Below are 22835 nucleotides of genomic sequence, written 5' to 3' on the forward strand. Positions count from 1 at the left end.
CATTTTGTCTTCAGCAGCTCGATTCGGGTCTTTTCTATAATCAAACAAGATATCCACAGAAGTGGCCTAGTAACCTCTGAACCACAGAATGTCACTTGCCCCCATCCCTCCCTCTCACCCTCATGCTCAACCCATTCCTTCCCTGCCTCCCCCGGTCCATGACCAGTAGGCAGTACTCGGAGGCCAGAGGGTTCAAAGGAACAGTACTTACTTCCTTTCCTCAAGCAGAGCGATTTCCTTTCTGACCTCATTGTATTCTTCTGCTATTTGGCAGTGTTGTTTGAACACCTGCATGGATTCCACGGAGTCATGACAAGGCGCCAGAGGCTTCACAAACAAGAAGAAGAAGAAATCAGTCCACTTCTTTGCATCGGAATACATTATCAACAATTTCGCTCTACTGATGTCCTTTAGAGGGAGATTTTTGGCATGAGAATAGCATCGTCGGTCAACACTGGACAGAGTTTGGCTGATTCTACTTGACTGAAAAGAGGGAGGGGGGTTGACCTTTCCCCACATTCATCTTCCAGTATCATTCATGGGCATTCTCAGGCCCGAGCCAGAACCGGGAGGCCCATGACATGCTCATTATTGGCCATACATTGGAGTAAAAATAGGTCTTCTAATAATTCTCTACTTCTCCCCAGAAATCTTAAACTCTGCTTTAGAGAAGGGGTGTGGTGGGGAAATATTTCAGTGGTCTGCTTTAGTTACCCCTTGCTTTCTGCGCCTTTAGCCCAGAAGCATAATCTCATCTTGGAGAATGGAGTAGCCCTACAAGAAAGGCTCTTTTCTGAGAGATGCAAACAAACTGAAGAAATGAAGCTGGGCTGGAAATAAAGCTTGCAAGGATTAACAAACCCCATGAAAGACCAAACCCCAAGTGAGACAATGCTCATCACATGTGAGGCCAAAGAGCATGGATTCGTGTCTTTGTTTCTCTCCCATCCACAGGGAAAACAAAGGACAGCAGGGCAAGCCTTTAGACCCATAACATGTTGAAAATCCTACTCCTTTTTAGAAATTATTTTTTGAAAAACTAGCTTTCCTTGAGTTTATAATTCTAATTCCTAGTTAGCAACACATTATTAAAAACATTACATTAAGAAACACTAGCTAATAGTCTTTTAAAGAGTTTTTTAATCACCCTAGTCAATTATTTATAGAAAATGGCATATACTATCTGAGAAATACAATTTCATTGTTAAGTGGGCTCTTTGGTCTAATCCTTTTCTCGTTATAGTCTATATCTGTAAGTATGTGTCTGACGAGGTCATATTTTCACTAATTTTATATTCGGAAATTAGCAAGTGATGCATTTCTTCCTGCTTGCTCCTCTCTTTATATTCTTCAAGGACAAAGATTTCTTTGGGTGTTGTATTCAGCAACCCCACCCACGATGTAGTAGAAATTCTATGAAGTTCTATAAAATCCTATAAAGCCTGACTGACAGATAAGATGACCCCTCCCATTTATCATGAAGCCTCTGATTAGAGGTTTTCTAAAGGAAATAAAATTCGAAATAGATTTGCCTGAAAGTTACCTTCATGTGGAACATCTCATGTCCAGATTCATGGAAAATCTAATAATAATTGCATTATGAAGCGCCTTTACCTACTGCCCCATGAACACATTTGTAGCATAAACTCAGCCTGTTGGAACGATTACCATCTTTCTTTATAGAAATAAATTGAAAAGTACTGCCCAAGAGTATTACAGTATAACGCACCCCATGAGACAAAGCTCTTGCCAAAGGAATTCAGAACTCCTGGCTCTTCCGGTCTATGTCCTAGAAATCACCACCCCCCTCATCAATTTTCACCTGTTACCCTGGCAAATTACCAGGTATAACAGTAAAGAGAATGAAAACAATTTACTCCGGGCACCCTAGCCAAGTTGCTATTAAATCATCTGTGCCCCATGTCCTCACTGGAAGGCCCTGAGACTCTACGCATCTTATTTCCTGTCCTTACCAACATCACATAAACTATATTCAGCTCATTCCATAACCTGCCACCCCTTGTAGGTCCCTGAGTCACACAATCAACATAGTCACCTATGTGATAGCCAAAGGATTCTAGGAGTCCATGCAAAGGGTTTATGTCCTTAAGAGTAAATAAATGCACATAGCCATGTACAGGAAGAAATCCCCCCTGCTGCTAGATTCAAAAGGGAAAAATGAAAGTTACATATGTGTGTGTGTGTGTATGTGTACGTATAACAATATGCAATAAAGTTACATATATAATTTTCCTAAATTTACATATATAATTTTCTTAAGAAGAGACTATACATTTACATATATAATTTTCTTAAGAAGAGGGGGGTCTTTTCCCCCCTTAGCTTGCTACCTTGCAATCCTTTTTATTAAGTGGGAAGTTTTTTCATTTGTTCTTTTTTTTTGGCACTTCTTAATTGTGGGAAATTTGAAGATATTATGTATAGGTAGTGTGATCATGTTGCTAAGGGTATATAATATAGGGAGTATTTCAGGATATATACAGTATCCTCACATGCTCTTAGCAGGATGATCAAGCTACTTACACATAACACTATTTTCAAGGTTTTCCACAATTAAAAAGTAGTGCCAATTAAAAAAGGAAAAGCCAAAAATACTTAGTGTTCAGCGTCTCAGGGAATAAAAAGATGCCAGGTGTCACTTCAAGCCTCCAGCTCCCGCAAGCTCTGTCTTCACCCAACCTGGCATATAACTAGGCACCACTTCTAGTTCTCCCAATTTGTATGAAAGCATTAAAGAGAATAGAGCAGATTTTCTTAAGCAAGGAGGGAAGTTATGTTGCATAACCCACCACAACATTGTAAAGTCATCTCATTAGTTGCCAGGGGCTTGGCAGGGAAGTGGGGGGGAAATGAGGAGCTATTTAATGGGTATAGAGTTTCAGTTTTGCAAGATGAAAAAGGTCTGGAGATTAGTTGCACAATAATGTGAATAGACTTAACATTACTCACATGTACACTTAAAAGTCACCAACATGGTAAAATTTATGTTATGTGTTTTCACCACAATTTTTTAAAAAGCTAATGCAAAAAAAGAAAATGGTCATTAGAGTTTCTTGCTGCCCCCACTCTTCTTCCAAGAATTGCTGCAAGGATTCACTATCTGAGGCTCACTTCATATGCACCCAAATGCTCTCTCCTTCCCAAATTGCTCTCCAGGGAACATAAAATTTCTCACCCCTTTATATCTAGAGCCATTCACCACAAACCCTAAATGTCATTAGACAAAACAAAGTGCCCCCTGACAGCAGGAAGTGCTGTCGTTAGAAGGTATTTGACGTTTATCCCAGCCTAAAATCCATATCCCATGTGGATTTTTTAAATACATATGGTTTGCATCCCAACAGGAATTCTGGTGAAGAAGGGTATTAAGATATTTAGGTTTATACCCCCCAAAAAAGTAGAACTATAGGTAATGAGATGTTGTTCCGTACAATATAGAACACTGTTATTGCTTTATGATATACTAGGTGTTTGTGTGTGTGTAGCATCCTAAGGTCTTCACTGAGGTGACTCTCTCTTACCTTCTTATAACCCCTGCAAAATAAGACATAATATATGACCACTAGCATTCATTGAATAAAATGAAACTGTTTGCCTGAGGAAAAAGATTCCTAAAATTCAAGCACAATAATCAGGTTTCCAGAGCAAAAATGGAGCTATCGATAAGTTTAAATCATGTGACATTTGAAACATTGGCATTCATGAATTAATCAGTCATGCATAGGCTTAACACATGTTCACAATGAAAACTAAAAAAATAACGTAAGACAATACTGGTGGTAACCAAATGAAAAAAATCTATCAGATTCTTGGAATAAAAATTTACACATATTTTTGCCTTAATGGTCATTGCTTCGTTTTGACTATTCTCATCTGGAGGCTTTCGTAGTCATCGTTCCGTGCTGGGAACAGGCGAGCAATAAATAAACTCTTCATGTTGACAGTGAATTTCTTTTCACATCAGGAGAAAAAGAAATTTCCTTATTTTCTCCATAATTACACTACATCTTCCCACACTGGATACACTTCTCCCGCTTGCCTAAAGGATGAACTATTGCATTCCGAAGACAGGAGTCCAAAGATACTTGATTTGAAAGTGAAAAGGTAAATGTATTCTTCGTGCACTAGAGCGTCAGTCCTATGGGATCACAGAAACAACTCTTCAGACTCAATGACTTGGTATCTAGCCTACTCACGATACAGCCAGTTCTAAGAAGGTTAAATCAAGATATTCTCCTAACAGCAACTCAAGCCAACTTTGAAACACATTTTTCCAAGACCCAGATTGGGGTTGAATGAGGTCAGAGCCCAGGAGGGGGCACTTGCTCCCCACCCCCTTTCCTCCCTGTCCGCCCCATCCCGCAGCTGCCTGAGGATGGAGCTCGTAAGGGCTTTAAATTACACACGGTGTGAGTGAGTCTACTACCTCCCCCCCCCCCCCCCGTATCCACCCCAATCAACAGGACAGATTGAACAAGATGAAGTAAGAGAGAAACCGCAGGCTCCTGTTCCAAGAATGCCGGCTTGAGCCACACCATCCCATCTCTGCTCTCTGCCCAGGGTTTAAAGCAAGCTCCTCCTGAAATGGACTCCCGTCCTCTGGAAAGTGCCCCGTGGGAAAGGACCCAGCCAAGCATCTCTCTGCAAGGGACAAAGCCAACTTAAGTACTTCCGTTTTCTACTTGGCTTCTTCAAATACTACTGGTCCCATCCACTTAAAAAAAAGTAAGAATTTAATTTTCCTCTCCCAGCTTCCCACACAGAAGATTATATTTAGGAAGCTAAATATTCTACAGTTGCTGAGCAGACTTTTTATTTATTCCTTGAATGTCAGTGTTATCTTTATTTGGGGGGTGGTGAGGATGGAGGTCTCTGGTTTAAATTTATGTTGCATTTTAATATCCCTGAATTAACAGGCACAATTTGTTAAAACTAAATGGAAAAAAACATCGTCAGGACTAATTGCAGTATTTGAAAACTCTGTTATAGTAGAATTTAAAACACTTCTGAAAATATTTTAAGAATTGGCATTTCTATAGTATCTACATGATGGCCAAAGTCAACAATAATCTTTATACCACATATCTTCTATGACACTGAAATGAAGGACATTTATGTCATTTTTATTAATGTAAGCAATATTAAAGGGAGAGATTACTCAAGAGTGTCTCAAACTTTTCCAACAAGGCATCTTGTTGGATGGCTACTGGGCTTCTCAAAAAAAAAAAGTAAGGTACCATAGTAAAGCTCCAAGGTATCTGCGTATATTTTCCACATGGTCACAAGCAGCCAATGAATGATAAGATACTTTTCAACATGCGTATGAGGAAGAAAATGCAGACAGTTTCAGTGTTTTCTATGGGATTATTTCTTAATTGCATTTCCAGATGGATGTTCAAGACCAGTGTAGCAGAATCCCAGAATGCTAAGACTTCCCCATTTTCTATCATTTTCCTTTCCAAGACATCAAGCAATACACTGACGCAAGACCTGAAAGAAATTTCTGGAGAGACCGCTTGGATAACAAGATATTACAGCACACAACTGAAGCTAGGAAATTGTTTATTTGTGGAGGTGACATCAGTTTCTGGACTTACTAGACTCTGTCTGAGTAAAGGCAAGTTCAATGTGTACCACAGAGACACCTGTCACTGTCTTCTCAGATTAGTTGGGAGGACTTTAAGAAGGATTGAAGCTATTGCTCAATTTGGCTTAAAAAAAAATTGTTCAAAGTACCTTAGCTTAATGAAAAGAAGAGAGCATCAGAACCTCTATCCCTAATTCAAATATCCAAAGAGATGCTTCTCTTGTCATTTTACACATACAAAAATAAATTACTAGTTCTTAAATACTTCATTCAAAAAACGATTACACTAGAGAAGGAAATTAACATTAAGTGAGCAATTATTTTGCCAAGCACTGTTCTAGATCTACTCATTCTCACATTTAATTCCCACAACAACAATGTGAGATCAATATTGTTGTCTCCACCTTGCAGTTCAGAAAATTGAGGTTTATTCATTACCATAATCTCTACTGATGATAAAAGCATATTCTTCATTGCAATGCAATTAAAACCAGATTACAGCTCAGCTTTGGATCATCTAGAGGTCAAAGGATGATCTCCAAAACACAGCAACATGGTTAAATTTCAAGACAAATGTGGTGCCAACTCAGACCATCCTTCAAAACAAAGAGGGAGGTTGGGCATGATCTCGTTTTCAAATAGAAGGAAATTAAAGCCTAAAGAAAATTATTCCTTGAATCTCAGTGTTATCTTTATTGGGGGGGGTGAGGATGGAGGTATTCTGGTAAAGAAAAATAGTGATTTTTTTTCCATCATTCTTAGAAGTGGACATAGAATTGCGCCTCCTTTCTCTGGACAGTGTGTGCTAAACCAGCTCGACCCAACTACAGCCTCTAATAGGCAGAGAGAATTTAGAAACCAAGTTCCAGGAAAGGAATCCGCATAAAATAGAATCAACGTACCCATTGCCCCCATGCTGAGGCCTAAGGCCCACAAACGAACATTATAAAGAGATGCTCCTTTTAACACCTACCTTACCCCAAAGTCTCTTGCCCAACTTTTGCATTAATAGAGACATCAAGAGAAATGTTTGTCACGGCTATTCTTACACAGGGCTTTTTTTGGCTTCTGTGAAAATAGAAGCACCACGAATTACATGCTCCAACATGTCCACATTCTTGGCAAAGCAACAGAAAAATCTAGGGGGTCAAATTGGTAAGAGAATATCTACCAGATAGCTACTTTATAGCTCCATTTTATAACACAAGAATGTGTAATGGAGATCAGAAAGTCAGAACCGACTTTACAAGGTTGTCCTATAGGCACATTATGGCAACCCCGCAAACCAGAAACAAACAAAAAAACCCTCTATTTATCAAAGTAATTTAAGCCCATACGTTTCCCAAAAGCTATAAGGGAAAGAAAGCTACCAAGATGCAGAATCCGAGATCGAGGTGGAAATAGCAAATTGGTTCAGACCAAAATTTGACCTCAGGTTTCTCATCTCTAAAGTGGAGACATTATAGTTAGCTTACACAATTACGGCGAGGCTCACGTGAGATTGTTTGCGTGGCAGAGTCACTTGCCCAGCAATACGCAATGTGCACAGTGGGATTTAAATCTGAGGCTTATGCAAAGAGTAGGGATGGCAGTAATCACCTGGCATCCTTTATCTTTCATTTGGCAAGTTTTTAAGGCTCCTGTGGAGATAATCAAGAGTCAGTTTATCCTCAAGCAAATAGTGACAATCACAAGGCGCTTGGCGTACTTTGTCACCTAACTTTCATTCTCCTGCAGAGGATCATGATGGTCGGTACAATTCCAAGAGCCATTACTATGTGTGGAGAGCACATGACACTGACTCTGAAGAGGGCCTGCTCCACAGAACGGATTGCTCCTTTGCTACATAAAACATTTTCATCACTTTCAATACAGAGACGTCCTGCGGCAGAATGACTTAAATGTATAGGCTTATGTTAAGCATGGAAAGAAGAGTGTGCTTTTAGATGTCATTTTCTGTGTTAGCTTTCCCCTCTCGATTCCCACCGTTTTGTTTTTGAGCCAATCATGCCCTGGAGTATAGAATAAAGGTAGCAGGCTACCGCCCCAGACAGAGGCAACCCTAACCAAATGGCTTGACAGTTGGTAAATGTTTATAACAAACTTGGTCATATCCTTCACACAACAAACAAGCACTTACTTAAATGATTTAAGGTGTGAAGCTGGGAATGTTCCCTCCAGTCATGAAGATGTAAAGCAATACCATATTTTAAGGGGAGGGGGTGGGGAGATCAAAGCCCATGAGCCAGAAAGAAGCCTCTCAACTGCTTATCTTGTTAAGGATCAGTGAAGACGAAATAGTCTCGTTGGATTAAAATAATTAAATAGACCTAATTTCTCTGGGTACCTGGGTGGCTCAGTCGTTAAGCGTCTGCCTTCGGCTCAGGTCATGATCCCAGCGTCCTGGGATCGAGCCCCGAATCAGGCAATCTGCTCAGCAGGAAGCCTGCTTCTCCCTCTCCCACTCCCCCTGCTTGTGTTCCCTCTCTTGCTGTGTCTCTCTCTGTCAAATAAATAAATAAAATCTTTAAAAATAAATAAATAAATAAATAAATAAATAGACCTAATTTCTAATATATATGTCAAATGCAATTAAAACCATAAAATCCAAATGGATCTTGAGATGCTCTAACAGAAAAATTGTCTGGAGAATTGCCAGGGGCGCTATGAATCCTGTAAAGAACAATCCGTGAACCAGGGAAGACCATTAATGTTCCCAAAGGAAAAAAAAAAAATTTGTCAATACAAAAAAAATAGAATTCACGATCCATCATTTGATGGAGGAAGCAGAACCTAAATATGTTTTTACTGTTCTATTTCCAAAACATGCATACTCCTTATTTTCATCTAACTGCCATGATAATAAGATAGCTTTGAGGTGACATTAAAATAAAGGAGAAAAAAAAAAACCTGGGACTGCGGGGGGGAAAAATCTAGTTTTTATCTTACAATCCCAACTATACCACCAGCAGCCTATGCACAGCCCTTTTGTAAGGACAGAATCCAAGTGGGGAAAGTTGTGTGTGTGGTGGAGCATGCCAGACAGAAAAGCACACTGAGAGCTGAGTCTTTCTCCATGGTGAGAAAAAGCGATATTCGGGATATGGTTAGCTATCAGGAGCTAGGGGAACTGGGTTGAAGACCCTGCATGGGGTGCAGGAGAAGGAGGAGATAAGACGGCTGATAACACAGAGGAAATTTTAGGGGCGAACAGAGCTGTCCTTTGACATCTGGGTGGTGATCAGCATAGCCCTCCCACCTTCTCTACTCTTCAGTAATCTCTGCAGAACTGATACTGGTCTGTTGAGCGGGTTTCTGTTGGAGGACTGTGACAATGCCCGGGACCGTGGTAATGGGTAAGAAGGAGGACTCCTCCAAGAAGCCTAGTCACACCTGAGTCATGTTGGGTTGATTTTTTTATTTTTATTTTTTTATTTTTTTTAAAGATTTTATTTATTTATTTGAGAGAGAGAGAATGAGAGACAGAGAGCATGAGAGGGAGGAGGGTCGGTCAGAGGGAGAAGCAGACTCCCTGCCGAGCAGGGAGCCCGATGCGGGACTCGATCCCGGGACTCCAGGATTATGACCTGAGCCGAAGGCAGTCGCTTAACCAACTGAGCCACCCAGGCGCCCCGATTTTTTTAATTTTAGAGACCACTCTAGTACTGGAATACAGGCTCTTCCAATCTGACCTGGCTACTTCCAGGTTTTTAACTCAGTGCCCTGGGTACTGAGATCAGAACAGGAACCCACCAAAAAGGACATTGTTTTGGATTGCACAAGGGCTCATTCTTGGTTCTTCCCACCTCTGTCAAGGGCTGTTCAGGACTGGGGGTCCCACATGTGAATGACTTCAGGATACCAGTCACACCCACAAATGGGAAGAACTGCTGGGTGTAAGACAATGGGGGACATCAGGCCTGATAGGTAGTAGAGGTTGCAGACCCCTCCTAAAGGCTTTCAAAATCAATACTTAGAGGGAAAAAAAAAAAAGTAGTGACTAAGTAAATGTCTGTGCGCAGGATTCAAGATCCCTATTAGATTTGTCTAAGTGTGACTGCAAAGTGAGATACTCAGGAGCACGTCTGGCCCACAGCCAGTATTCAGGTCTTCGGACAGAACCTCTTCCTAAAGCCATCTTTGCCTGGAATCCCCATATATCATCTAAAGAAAATTGAAATGTCATAAATTAGCTCCTTTCAAATGACTCTGGTGTACTGAAATGGGATCTCTTTGATAGGTCATCTGTAAACTACACACACAAAATAGTTTTCTCGCAGATCAAACCAGACAGTATTCAGAATGTTTAATTTAAAATAATTATATTCTACTGAAAGTTGTCAGAGGACTGGGGAGGGGTTGGGGCGGAGGAGAGAAAAGAAGATTATTCTGAAGCCCCCCTCCACCCCCACCCCCGCCCATTACAAGTCACCTCTGCACAGTTTACCACTAAATCACTCATCAAAATGGGCCACAGGGGCAATGGCAACCAGCCCTGCTCCCAGGCTCCAGAGCTCCTGATACATAGGAGCTTGCTTACGCTGTAAATTCTGCATATTCTGGTGTTATCGCCAGATACGCAGACAGGCATATTACATGCGAGTTACATGACTTTGGAGCTCTAGAAACAGAATCCTTGATGACTTGAAAACTCCCCACTCTGTCTCCAAGTCAGTCTTTTCTCAGTGAGGTCCCTTGTGCATTCACTATATCTTGTGAAGCTAAAGAGGAAAAAGGAAAGACTCTGGATAGATCCTTACCTGTAGCTGCTGGTCTAATTCTGGAAAGACCAGAGGAATGGCGTCTTCAGGAGGTGTATCATCTAGAACATGAAAATAAAAGGATTCTTCACTATAGAGCTCTTTCTCTCCTGGTAGGTGTCCTGCTCTCACCATCTTTGGATTTATACAATTAAATCATCAGTATATACTGCTTTAATTATTCTCATCACTTCAGGTGGGGACACAGAGAATACAGAGGACAATCTTGTTCATTTTGGGTACAAACAGAAGCCTGGAGAGCATAGCTGGCCTGGCCAAAATTTTGCAAACAAATATCAGAATCCTCAACTGTCCAGTCTGGTAGCTCTATAATTAAGAAGCACAATATTCTCATGGGTAGCCAAAACCAGATTCCCTGGCATGCAGGAAAGTGCTTTAACAAGGCGCTAATGAGGTGATCAGAACAACCTCAATGGGACAGAAGAATGTGTTAGTGAAAAATAGAAGCTCTACTCTGAGTGACTCCAATGGGGGCTTTGATGTCCTTACCACAAATCACCACCACCAGGCAGTTACCTAGAGCCTCGTCTGGGTTCCGGTGAGCAACAGGTAGCAACCAGGCAGGGAGTTCTTCCCTGCACGGCAGGCAGCAGTCCCCACATGAGGCCCCGTGCACTGCCTTGATGTGGGGGAACCTGAGCGAAGACAGCCATGGCCACTCTGTCCCCAAATGCCTTACACTGACTGACAGGCAATAGGCAGGTGTCAATGGATCAGAAGATGTTCTCAGAAGCATCCGAGGAAACCTGAGAGATGTTTGGCATAAAATATCCAAGTCACCCCCAAATGTCTTTGAGAACATACTGTGACCCAGCCACAGGACTAGAGCACAGCCACTTGTCAGCAGAACCTCATATGTCCAGGCGGACTCTGGCTCTGCTAGGCCATCCATTCCCATCCCCTCCATGTTGGCAACACCTACCCCGGGACAGATGACTATGAGAATAAGACAAAAGACAAGCTAAAGAATTGTTTAAAAACCAAATCTGTTTTACACTGTAACAAAGAAAGGAAAGTTCGGGCGCCTGGGTGGCTCAGTTGGTTAAGCGACTGCCTTCAGCTCAGGTCATGATCCTGGAGTCCCTGAATCGAGTCCCGCATCGGGCTCCCTGCTCGGTAGGGAGTCTGCTTCTCCCTCTGACCCTCCTCCCTCTCATGCTCTCTGTCTCTCATTCTCTCTCTCGCAAATAAATAAAATCTTAAAAAAAAAAATTAAAAAAAAAAAGAAAGTTCATGGCTTTCATGTTCTCACTATCATAACCAAATCTGTTTATAAAAATGTGCTGTTCTGTTTGAACAAGAGCATGTGCTATGGGCCACACCCGATGCCAGAACAAGTCTCCTCTCCCTACTCCTCGACAGCATGGTCCAGAATAAAACGCAGCATGCAAGGAGCTCCTGGCTTCTAAGGCAGTACAGTTCTTTGAAGGCACCAAAGATAATTACCAGGAAGATAATTCAAACAAGGACAGTCTTTGCCTCTGCCAAACACCTCAAGGGTCACAGCAGTTAATAGCTTCTGGTATATTTTAGCCAAGAGTAGTATAATAATACTCGCATTTAAAAGTGGCTTAAGACAATGGTAACACATCGCCCAATTTGCATCCACTTTTTCCTGTGCCAGACTGTGGCTGCCCACAGTTTCACTAACTCTGTTCTGCTTCACACAGGAGGTAGAAATGGGGAAAAGCTCCCCAAGACCCTTGCTGCAGGCTGGAGGACTGAATCAAGAGGACACAAGGAGATCCGATCCCCAGGCCCTCTCAGGGCTCTCTTCCTACTCAGAATGACAACTTCTGCCAGATACTGTGGCTCTTCAAGTCCACCCCTTCATCTGCAAACAGTTGGCCAAAAGACAGAGATATTCACTTGCTGCTACCGACCCTTTATAGGTAGCCTTCATTATGAAAGCTGTTGTTTGTAACCTGATTTGGGTCTAAGGCACATTTAAATGTACCTCAATAAAATATCAATAAGCCAGACATCATGATTATGTCAGTTCATTGAGTTCGAGGCCAGAACAACTTGACACAGGTAAATGGGAACCTATTATACTTTGGCATCCCACCCCTAATAATCACAGACGAACAGGCACTTGTTAGAAGGAGAAACCACTTCTGTAAAGTACCAGAATAGATAGTGCCTTCCAGAATCCTAAAAGTCAGCCAGGAAGGGAGCTCAAGTCTTCCTGGGATTTAATCCACCTTGCTGCCTGTGAAGTCACACTCCTTCCTGCTTAATTACAAAAAAGAAGAAGCAAGTTACTCAATGGCTTCACTGTAGTAAAGTAAATAGCCAATACAGGTATGCCCCAGAATTAATACAGCACATGGTAGAAATCTACATCATCACCTATAGTCAAACCGTGGCACTTATAGGTAAACATGCTGATAATTTTGTGGACGAGGCTGAAGATTGGATTTCTTGAGTTAAAAAAAAAATTGTCTAACTCACTGACATAGAAACATGTAATGAGGGGCGCCTGGGGGGCTCAGTTGGTTGAGCAACTGCCTTCGGCTCAGGTCATGATCCCAGGGCCCTGGGATCGAGCCCCACCTTGGGCTCCCTGCGCAGCGGGAAGCCTGCTTCTCCCTCTGCCACTCCCCCTGCTTGTGTTCCCTCTCTCGCTGTCTCTCTCTCTCTCTCTGTCAATTAAATAAATAAATTAAATCTTAAAAAAAAAAAGAAACATGTAATGGATGTTGTAATGACAAGCAAAATAAAGATAAGACTTTGGTTAAAGAATGGTTCACGTTGGATTAATCCAAGCGGGAAATGGCAGCGGAAATAAGAAAACCAAAGACAGATGTAAGGAGACGACCGAGAGTCTGAAAGCCAGGCCTGCCTTCCACTGCCTGATGCCATCTGGTTCGTCTGGCATCCCTGCCGGCCAGAAATTTCAGGGCTTGCAAAGCTGCTTACAAAGCTGCTCTGAGTTGATGTGCGGTGTGTTTTCTTTTAAACAGTGGCTGCCTTCTTTGACTGGTTTTAAAAATAGGCAAGTATTCTAAAAGCAGAATGATGAATCACAGGATTGGGCCAAAAGGAAAGAAGGAAAATGATTCAGACAGACTAGTAGCACAGCTGTTCCACCAACATTTGGCCAAATCGTTGTAAAACATTTTGACAGTGACATTGGATCGGCGTTCCTGAGAGCAGTTAGGTTTGTTTTGACAATTCAGAAGCACAGAGTGGATTGTACAGTAGCTATACAAGAGAAGAGACCTTCTCTCTGGCAAATTTGGCTTTTTTTTTTAAAAAGGAGAACAGTTACCAGATATGCTTATAATATGACAAAATCAGAATGCAAGTACATTTTTATTAAAATATATTTATTTACCAAATAGTCATTGAATGCCTTTGATGTGCGAGGCAAGGACTCAGGCTCTTGCTAAATTGGCAAATCACTTTGTCATGTTTTTTTAATGTATTATTATTTAAAAAAATAATTCATTGACTTCATTTTTCAAAATGCCACTGTGGGCTTTAGTGGACCAAGCAAAATGTATCCTAAAAATTTTTAAAGAACGGAATATAAAGGAAAGAATTTAAAGGGTTGTTTTTTGGTGTTTTTTTGTTGTTGTTTTTTTGATAAGCAGATGTTCGCTGCCTGTTTTGCAAAACACGTGACTAAGTCAATGGTACTTAAGATAGAACTTTCTTATTGGTATCCCAACCACTATGACATGCCATAGTACATAGTCTCAGCATCCCTGGAACAGCTGTTGAGGTGCTTCTGTGGTTATTTGGTTTCAGATTTCCTTAAATTGTCTTCTCTCTGTTCCTCTGTGAATCAGCTAAGTGGGACCCACTGGGTCTGTAATCCAAATCCTCACTGTTATTTAGCAATGAGAGCTATGTGGTCAGAGTTTTCAGAGAATGCTGCAGCTGGACGGGGCTAAGCCATCATCTGGTCCAGGACTCCGTGCAGAGCAAAGAACAAGGGCCCCAACAAAGGAAATGAGTCTCGTAAAACTAAGGGGTGTTTCCCAGCGCAGGGCTCTTCCCTATACTACTCTGCTCTTCTTCGCTTTCTGGGCCATGAGCTCCCCGACTTTTGTATTTCATGAGACAGTGAAATTTTCCTCAAAACATTGGGAATCATGCCTTAGAGTGTCCAACTTTTTATTCAGCTGGTGAAGATGACTCAGAACACCTACCATGTATCATTAGCGTCTCTTTATGACAGAGAGAACATTTTAGCCCCCAAATCTTAAGACAAACATAATCATAGAAAAGTGTCCATTATAATGGATAAATTTAGCTTTAGAGACAAAAGCAAACACACATCAAGAAAACCTCACTGCCGTGCCCTTATTTCTTTCGTCGTACTTCGGAGAAGTGACAACTTCATCAAAGCCAGACCAGGCCTGCAAAGCAGCAGTTGAGAACCACTGTTCTAGGCAACATCTTGACCGGACCTTGGGATCCATTATCTCCCCCTTCCACTGGGCTCTCCAACCTGGGCATAACTGCGGGCAAATCCTTGGCAGGAAGAGTTTAGGTTTCCACACAGAGAAGACCTCAGGACAGAGATAAACCACGCTCAGAGGGCATTCCCAAGCCCCACCCCACTCCCCAGCCAGAAACTCAAGAGGCAGCCCTGCCCAGAATCCATTCCATTTGACTGCATTTTCTGCAGTCCGGGCTGGCCCCAGGGGCACGTGTGCTCACAGACACACAGAGCCCTTCCCCCAGGTGCGGCTCCTGGTGTAATGTTCTAGCGAGAGTACTTGAAATTCTTGGGCAAGTAGCCCTGGGTTTTAGTACTGTGCCTCCACAAATTACGTAGCTATCCTGCCCGCTGGAGTCCTGAAGATAATCCTTCGGGCACTGGGAACAGACTCACACTTAGGAGGCAGATGGGTTTGGGCAACGGCTAGGGTGCCAAGGCTCATGCAAAAAGGTTCCTGAAACTGTAAAAGCTTCTAACCACTCAAGACATAGTGGGTCAGTCCACATTCTGTAGGGCTCAGGTCAGCCACTTTTTTAATGTGGACAACCAACATAATCTCTTCGAGACTTGGTTTCTCCTCTTCTGTCTCAAAAACTTATTAGTAAAGGAATGCATATGTCAATTCATTCAGCCTAAAGCCGGGCACCTAGGAAATAATCAGTAATAATAATGAATATTTAATATAACTGAGCTTACTTTCCATTCCTTTTCAGCATAAACCCAACCAAAGGGGTAATGGGGGGCAAGGCACCTGCACGTGGATGTGTGCATATGAGAGTATGTGTATGATGGTGAGGGTTGAAGGTATTATTTCTCATCTGAATAATACAGACAGGAGGCAGGGTGAGAATCACTGCTTCTGATTACTTAGCTCTCCCCACGCCGGTTAAGAAAGATTTCCCTGGTGCAGCCACAACCTCACGTCTCCTGGGTTTTCTATCTTCATTTAAATCTGAATTTAAGAAGGGTTTCCCTTTTACTTCCCTATCAAAGCAAACACTTTCCAAATGAAATATTATTTTTAAAATGTTAATTTATGCATGAAAGGTCTTTGAGTACTTTCATTTTAAATCTAAATCAAGATTCGTATTTTAGTTTTAGAAATAAGTGATCTAAGGCTGCCAGTTTACATTACCAATATATCAAAAAAAAACTTTTTAAACATGTCTGTATACCTTGGGTCTCATTAGAGCATCACATCATTTTGAGACACATCAAAAGCTTTTTGAAATTTTGCTTCCTGCTTGTTAAACACTGGATGTGTGAACCCTTTAATACACATTGGACTTTCAGGGCCATCAAATTAAAAGTACAGACATGGATATGGGTACAGGCAGCGATTTGGTCTGACACCTAACAGATTGCCATTCTTTATAATTAATAGTAATCATCATGTCACCTCAGCCAGTACCTACAAACAAGATCGTACATCAAGGGATGCCTGGGGGGCTCAGTCGGTTAAGCGTCTGCCTTCAGCTCAGGTCATGATCCCAGGGTCCTGGGACCAAGTCCTCCATCAGGCTCCCTCCTCAATAGGGAGCCTGCTTCTCCCTCTGCCTGCCGCTCCCCCTGCTTCTGTGCTCTCTCTCTCTCTCGCTCTCTCTCTCTCTGACAAATAAATAAATAAAATCTTTGAAAAAAAAAATCATACATCAAACAGACTGAATGAGATTTCTCCACATAGAGAGACCTGATTCAGTTTAAAGACAGGTTTTATGTTTCTTAGAAACATTCATCTAGCCACTATTATTGTAGCTAAGAGTTTGTGAATCTTACCAATTTATTTTTTGTAAGAATATTTTTACTTATTTAGCTTATAACATATTTGCCCAGAAACATTTGCTTCAAAAAGAGCCAGGGGGAGGTATATTTATTTCTCAGCACACCACCAAATAAAACTTACCTCTACTTTTCCTCTTTCCTGCTCTATGAAAACATACCAGAACTAACCTTTCTCCACCATTTCCCATGGCTGTTGAGGAAGCTCTTTGCTATCAGAAACAATCATGTTTCTCTCTCATTACATGGCCCTTACCTTCAAATGGGTAATCAAGCAAAAACAGCCCCAAGGGCCCGGCTTTGAATCCCTTCCTACTACTTATTAACTGCTTGATTTGAGGCAAGTTCCTTAACCTCCCTTAGCCAATGGTCCACATCTGTGAAGTGGGTATAATGACATCTTCCCACAGAGTTGCTACCAGTCTAAATTGATGAGATGATATAAGTAAAAGCATCTAGGTATTCAACAAACAATGACTTCCGTCCGGCTTTTGGGGCCTTAAGCACCAGATACCAACTGATAAATCCAGCTGTATCTCAAAGAACCTTCATCTGATATCGGAATAACAAACTCAAAGTGGTTACAGATATTGTATTATTGATTGTATAGTATTTAATGATTACATTTCTACTGTGGTTCTCAACTCTGTGCTTCATGAAAGATGTAAATATAGGAGACTCCTCCCCCCCTCAACTCCCACCAGACCTATGAGGGAGTTTGACTGCTTGCGGTCCCAGCGTGCTGAGACAGCTTTGGACGCAGGGTCAGAGTTAGGAAAGGTGACTTGAAAGAGCTCAGAAAGGCTCCCCAAGCCCCTATTCTCCCAAAGACCATCCTCACTCTTCACTGGCTGGCAAAATTCCAGGGGGAGCTTTAACCCTTGACTTCCTACCGATTCCCCTGTGGATATTTAAAAAAAATAATAATAATAATAGAAAAAAGAAAAAACACTCTCAGAGATTTTTTTTTTAAAAGTAAACCTCAATATTCATTCATTTAATGCTTAGTGGGAATGAGGTTTTCCAGAGTCTTTCCAGGGAACAAGGATTGAGAGCATGGAGCGAAGAGAAGACAGGACACATTAGGGCCCTGAGGAGGGGGAGGGAAATAATACCTAAAGGTACCAAAGGTAGAAAAAATTGAAGGAAAGCAACAATGACAAGAGACACTTCACCAGCATCACGATTTTGCTGAGAACCAGTTTGTGCACATTCGACATTCACACAACGTCCAGTGAAATTAGATTCAACGTTCACTCTTTCAGCTGCCCCACATGATTCCCGCTGCCACCCAAACACCCTGATATGTAAGGAGAATAGTAGTACTTAAAAGAGATCTCAACAGAATGGGTCCTGGATTTTTTTTTTAACTAAATGTCATATGATTAATTCAAGCCCAGATATGAAAAATTCTAATAGCTTGAAAGAATTTTTTAAAAACAAAATGTTGAAAGCTACTGGCTTGGGCTGATACTAGTGTTCTTGACTCCTTCTTAAAAAAAACCCTAAAAACTTAACAACAACAACCACCAAAAGAACCCTACAGCCGAGGTCTAAATTCACACTTGAGTGTAGCAGATTTTATAGCTTGACTGAAATAAAGAAAACTCTCAAGTAATGAACATGAAATCCTCATGTCAGTCCAACTCTAAATTCTCTCCAGCTGGAGAAGAGCCAGTGATTCTCTAATAACCCAAGAGATGGGATTCATGTTTCTCTTCTGCATATTTTCTATTGGGAAAACTAACTCCATGAATGTCCCAATTTAGAAAGTTAACTCTTTGGAATTCCCAGTTTAGAAGTAATGTCAATCATATCATTAGTTTGTTAAAAATAGCCATTGCTGCCTCCAGGAACTGTGGTTAGCTAAATGTTACTTAATGAAGGCTTCTGATGATAGGCTAGAAGTGGTGATTGTATTTTAAAGGGCTTTTTCTCCCCCCTTAAAAATCTGCTTCCTGTATTTAAGCCCCTGGAGGTCCACAGTCTATTTGGAGTCTTGTGGCACATTCTGCCATCAATAAGCCATGATCAACTCCCCATCCAAAGCCAGTCTGTCACCGAGTCCTTTCAACCCTCCCTTCCTAATGTACTCTGAATTCAGTCATCCCATTCCATCGTCTGATCCAGGCACTCGGTACTTTGTCTCTGTACCATTATAAAAAGCCTCTTCCATTCTCTCATCTCTACACATTCCAGACTGTTCCACCAATCGAACATTTACCATTTTCATCCTATCATTTCCTTGCTCAAGAACTTTTGACACTCGATTGTTCCTGATCAACTCCAAACTCTGTTGTTGAACTTTTAGGATTATATTGTTAACTCTAGTTGATGGCTATATACACAGATATTCAAAGCAAAGCTCAAAGCATCATTCGTTAAATGACATGCCACTCTTCCACCGTTCAAACCTCTGCTCCAGTTGACAAGAATTTTACTATTTGATGGATATATCATGCTCTTCCTGACTCTTAGGTTTTGCTCAGTCTCTTTGTTTGAAAGGAAAAGGAAGAATGGTTAAAAGTTGGATAGCCCCCATTTTTGGTACCTGGTACCCAGAGATGGCACCTTTCCTACACTGCCTGTCAATACCCCACCTGTCTTCAAGAGCAGGTTGACTATCACATTTCCCAAGAAGCTGTTCCCATCTGCTCTGGGTGACACACATTTTTCCTCAACTCTCTTTGCCTTATGAAACCCACAGGAGGGATCATGCCATACTTGGTATTTGCACATCTCACCCACCTTTGGGAGAGCACTAAGGCATAGAAACTAAGTTCAGCTAATTGATAAGAGGAGAGGCAGGGGTACCCCAAATCCTTAAAACTGCTTGAGATGCTTATATTTTCCTTAACACTCCAGAATCAATTATCATAGGTACAGGGACCAGTCGAGTCCTTAATTTGTGTCAAGCACTATGCTAAATGCTTTACCTATATAGTCTTATTTAATTCTTACAACCACTGTGTGAATTATCACTATATACACCTTGTGGGAAACTGAAGTTCAGCAAAATTGAGTGACTTACCCAAGATCACACAAATAGTGATGGAGATGGGTCTAGAAACCATGTCTTGAGGACTCCAAGCCCTATGTCCTTAACCTCTACACCAAATCATCTCAGAAAAATATGCAAAAAAAAAAAAAAAGCCTAATATAATGAAAAGAATGAGCACTCCTTTCTCACGGACTCTGCTTACCCCTCAGTGATAAATCCATAAATATGGAATTACTTACCAAAATTCCATCTTAGTTTCCCTATTTACTATGGAAATCTAGGATGCTTGCCTTTGTTTTCCCCCTAAATGTGTGGTCCAGAATGCATTGGAATTCAAAAGGCATGCACAGCATGCGTGATGGCAAGTGTTGTTCTCCGTGACACTCCACGGGCTCCATAGTCAAGAATTCAGAGGGAGTGTCTCCAAATATCTGCAAAGCATCTTTCTGTGCACTCACAACTTCATATGCATGCAGAAATACAGATTGCTGGACCTCCATCTGTCCCTACTGCCCCAGAATATATAGGAGTAGGGCCTTGGAACATGTATTTTTGGTGAGTGCTCTCAGGTCATTATTTTAAGAAAGGTTGAGAAACACAGAAACCCACTCCTGCCTTGGATTCTCTAGTTAGATGCCTTTTTAGAGATATGAGGACACATAGATCATAGGAAAAAGTTCTTTTTTAATTTTAGCAGTTTCTTTATAAATCTTCCCAAGCATCTTTTTGTGGAACTAGAGAGTAGGAATTACTTGAAATAAATGACAACCCCTTTTTGAAGCTACCGTATTAAAAAACATGAATTTCAAAAGTGGGCATTCTTGGGACATTTGAAAGACTGGAACGAATCAATCTAAATTGACTGATTAAAAAAACATACAAGAGCTCCTAGTCAGGGGCCGATATCCTTCAAAGGATGGTGGCAAATTAATGACAAGTTGTGTATTTTGTATTTCAAGGAAGAATCTATTTATGCAACCCAAAGATCAAGATTCACCTCTCCATGGCTCTTTTCTGTACATAAATTAAATTTTGTTAAAATAAAGACGAGGAGGGTGCCTGGGTGGCTCAGACGGTTAAGCGTCTGTCTTTGGCTCAGGTCATGATCCCAGGGTCCTGGGATCAAATCCCACATCGGGCTCCTGGCTCAGTGGCGAGTTCTGCTTCTCCCTCTGCCCCTTCCCCTGCTCGTGCATGTTCTCTCTCTCTCTCTCTCCCAAAAATAAATAAAATCTTAAATTAATAAAGATGAAACAGTGTATTTATTTGTCTCATCCAAAATTATGATATAATAATATTGCTTGGAATAAATAAGCTTTATATACTGAAATTGTCTTTGTAAGACTGCTGATTGTAACAACACTTGTTCTGCTCACATGGGACATGATCACAAGGAAGTAAATTATACTTCTTTCTCCCAGATTTGGGAGCTTACATGTATCTGTCTTGAAAGCTAGCCACTCAAGCATGAACTATTCCTCAAAATCTTAACATTTATGAAATGCATAAAAGCAGGAGGGGCTTTTCTTTTTCTTTTTAGAGTAGTAATATAGAATAATAGAGTTCAGATTCATAAGTCGAGAGACCTGCATTTAAATCATAACTCTGTTACCTACTAACAGTGTGGTCCTTGGACCTCAAGCTCTGTGTCTGCAAATTGGCAATACTAATGTCTACATTGCATAGTTATTGTTTTTAATATTTACTTAGTTATTTAAGTAATCTCTCCACCCAGTATGGGGCTTGAACTCAGGACCCCAAGATCAAGAGTCACATGCTCTACCCACTGAGCCAGCCAGGCGCCCCTACATTGCATGGTTATTTTAGAGATATGAAATAATACATATGAATGCCTAATACAAAAGAAATGCAATTAATGTTAGTCATCATTTCTTTGTTGGGATGGATTGGTTTGCCTTTTGGGAGTATTTCCCTTCACCACTGTGTTTCAAGGCAACCCGAGTGGAGATACAGGACAACAGCAGGCCATGGGAAGAGGGTTGAAAGAACAGACAATGAAGAGTCAAGGCTTCACCTCATCTTACTCTAGAACAAATCCTCCACTGGGGGCTGCACAATCCAGGAAAACGGGGGCAGACGGGCCACCACCATAATCGCTTGGTATATATAAGTAAAGCCTGAATTGGCTGTATAATGCCAGACTTCACAGAGCCCAGATCTTACTTTGCATTATTTTAGGGATAAACTTGCTTCTTGTCAATTATTACTTCTTAAAATATTACCCCTACATGGGCAGTGTAGGAAGAAAAATAGATGACTGATTGATTGATCGATTGATAGGTAAACAGAATCAGCCCTCAAACGACCCAAGGTTGAAACAGTAATGTTGTTTGAGCGTGTGATTGTGGATTTTAACCGATGACAGACTGAGAGCCAAGGCTGATGCCAGTGACAGAGATCCAAGAGTTCCCTTCCTCACGTCTGTGACCTCACACCACCTGGGGTCCCCGTCATAGGTGGTGTAATTCAATATGTGTGTTAAGAGGTCACTGAAGGGAGCCATGACAAAGGGCTCCAAGTATGGCAGCCTCACCTCAGACCTTACTCTTTCAAGAGGGTCTGCCTCACCTGTCCCATTCATCACTCTGGCTGCAGTCTGTTTGTTCAGCCTGAACTGTGGAAGCACCAGTGAGAAACCAGGCTTTGGAACTTGGGCTCCAAGAAATGCTGCTGGAACCATGATATTTTTACATCACCTAACCAACTGCCAGCGCTTTAATAAACGTCTCCTCACATAGTTTCAATGATGACATACGTTGGAATCATTAGGAATTGTTATAGCCCTGGGAATTTTATAATAAAAGAAAGCTAGGGCGCCTGGGTGGCTCAGTTGGTTAAGCGACTGCCTTCGGCTCAGGTCATGATCCTGGAGTCCCGGGATCGAGTCCCGCATCGGGCTCCCTGCTCAGCAGGGAGTCTGCTTCTCCCTCTCCCGCTCCCCACTCTTGTGCTCTTTCTGTCTCTCACTCTCTCTCTCAAATAAATAAATAAAATCTTTAAAAAAAAAAAAAAAAGAAAGCTAAATGGGGAAAGTAAAAAGGAAGGAGAAATGTGCTAAAGCACCCAGAGGATCGGAGGCTGGGGCGGCACCACCAGAGGCATTTCTGAAAGCCACGCTCCAACAATGCTTGATGAAAAATCACACGCCCCATCATTAGGTCATGCCAGGCATGCATTTTTTCTTTTTGT

The 22835-nt window shown here is 41.5% G+C and overlaps 1 protein-coding gene across 1 annotated transcript in view; it reads right to left on the reverse strand.

Annotated features, from left to right (window-relative positions):
* The window catches only part of MAP3K7CL (MAP3K7 C-terminal like), a 34807-nt gene that overhangs the window by 11601 nt on the left and 371 nt on the right, over positions 1-22835 (reverse strand). Inside the window, exon 2 of the mRNA XM_021678025.1 lies at positions 212-327. Coding sequence (XP_021533700.1) covers positions 212-327 — 116 coding nt within the window. The remainder of the gene's footprint in view (positions 1-211; positions 328-22835) is intronic.

Source organism: Neomonachus schauinslandi, chromosome 1, assembly GCF_002201575.2.
Source record: "Neomonachus schauinslandi chromosome 1, ASM220157v2, whole genome shotgun sequence".
Taxonomy (NCBI): domain Eukaryota; kingdom Metazoa; phylum Chordata; class Mammalia; order Carnivora; family Phocidae; genus Neomonachus; species Neomonachus schauinslandi.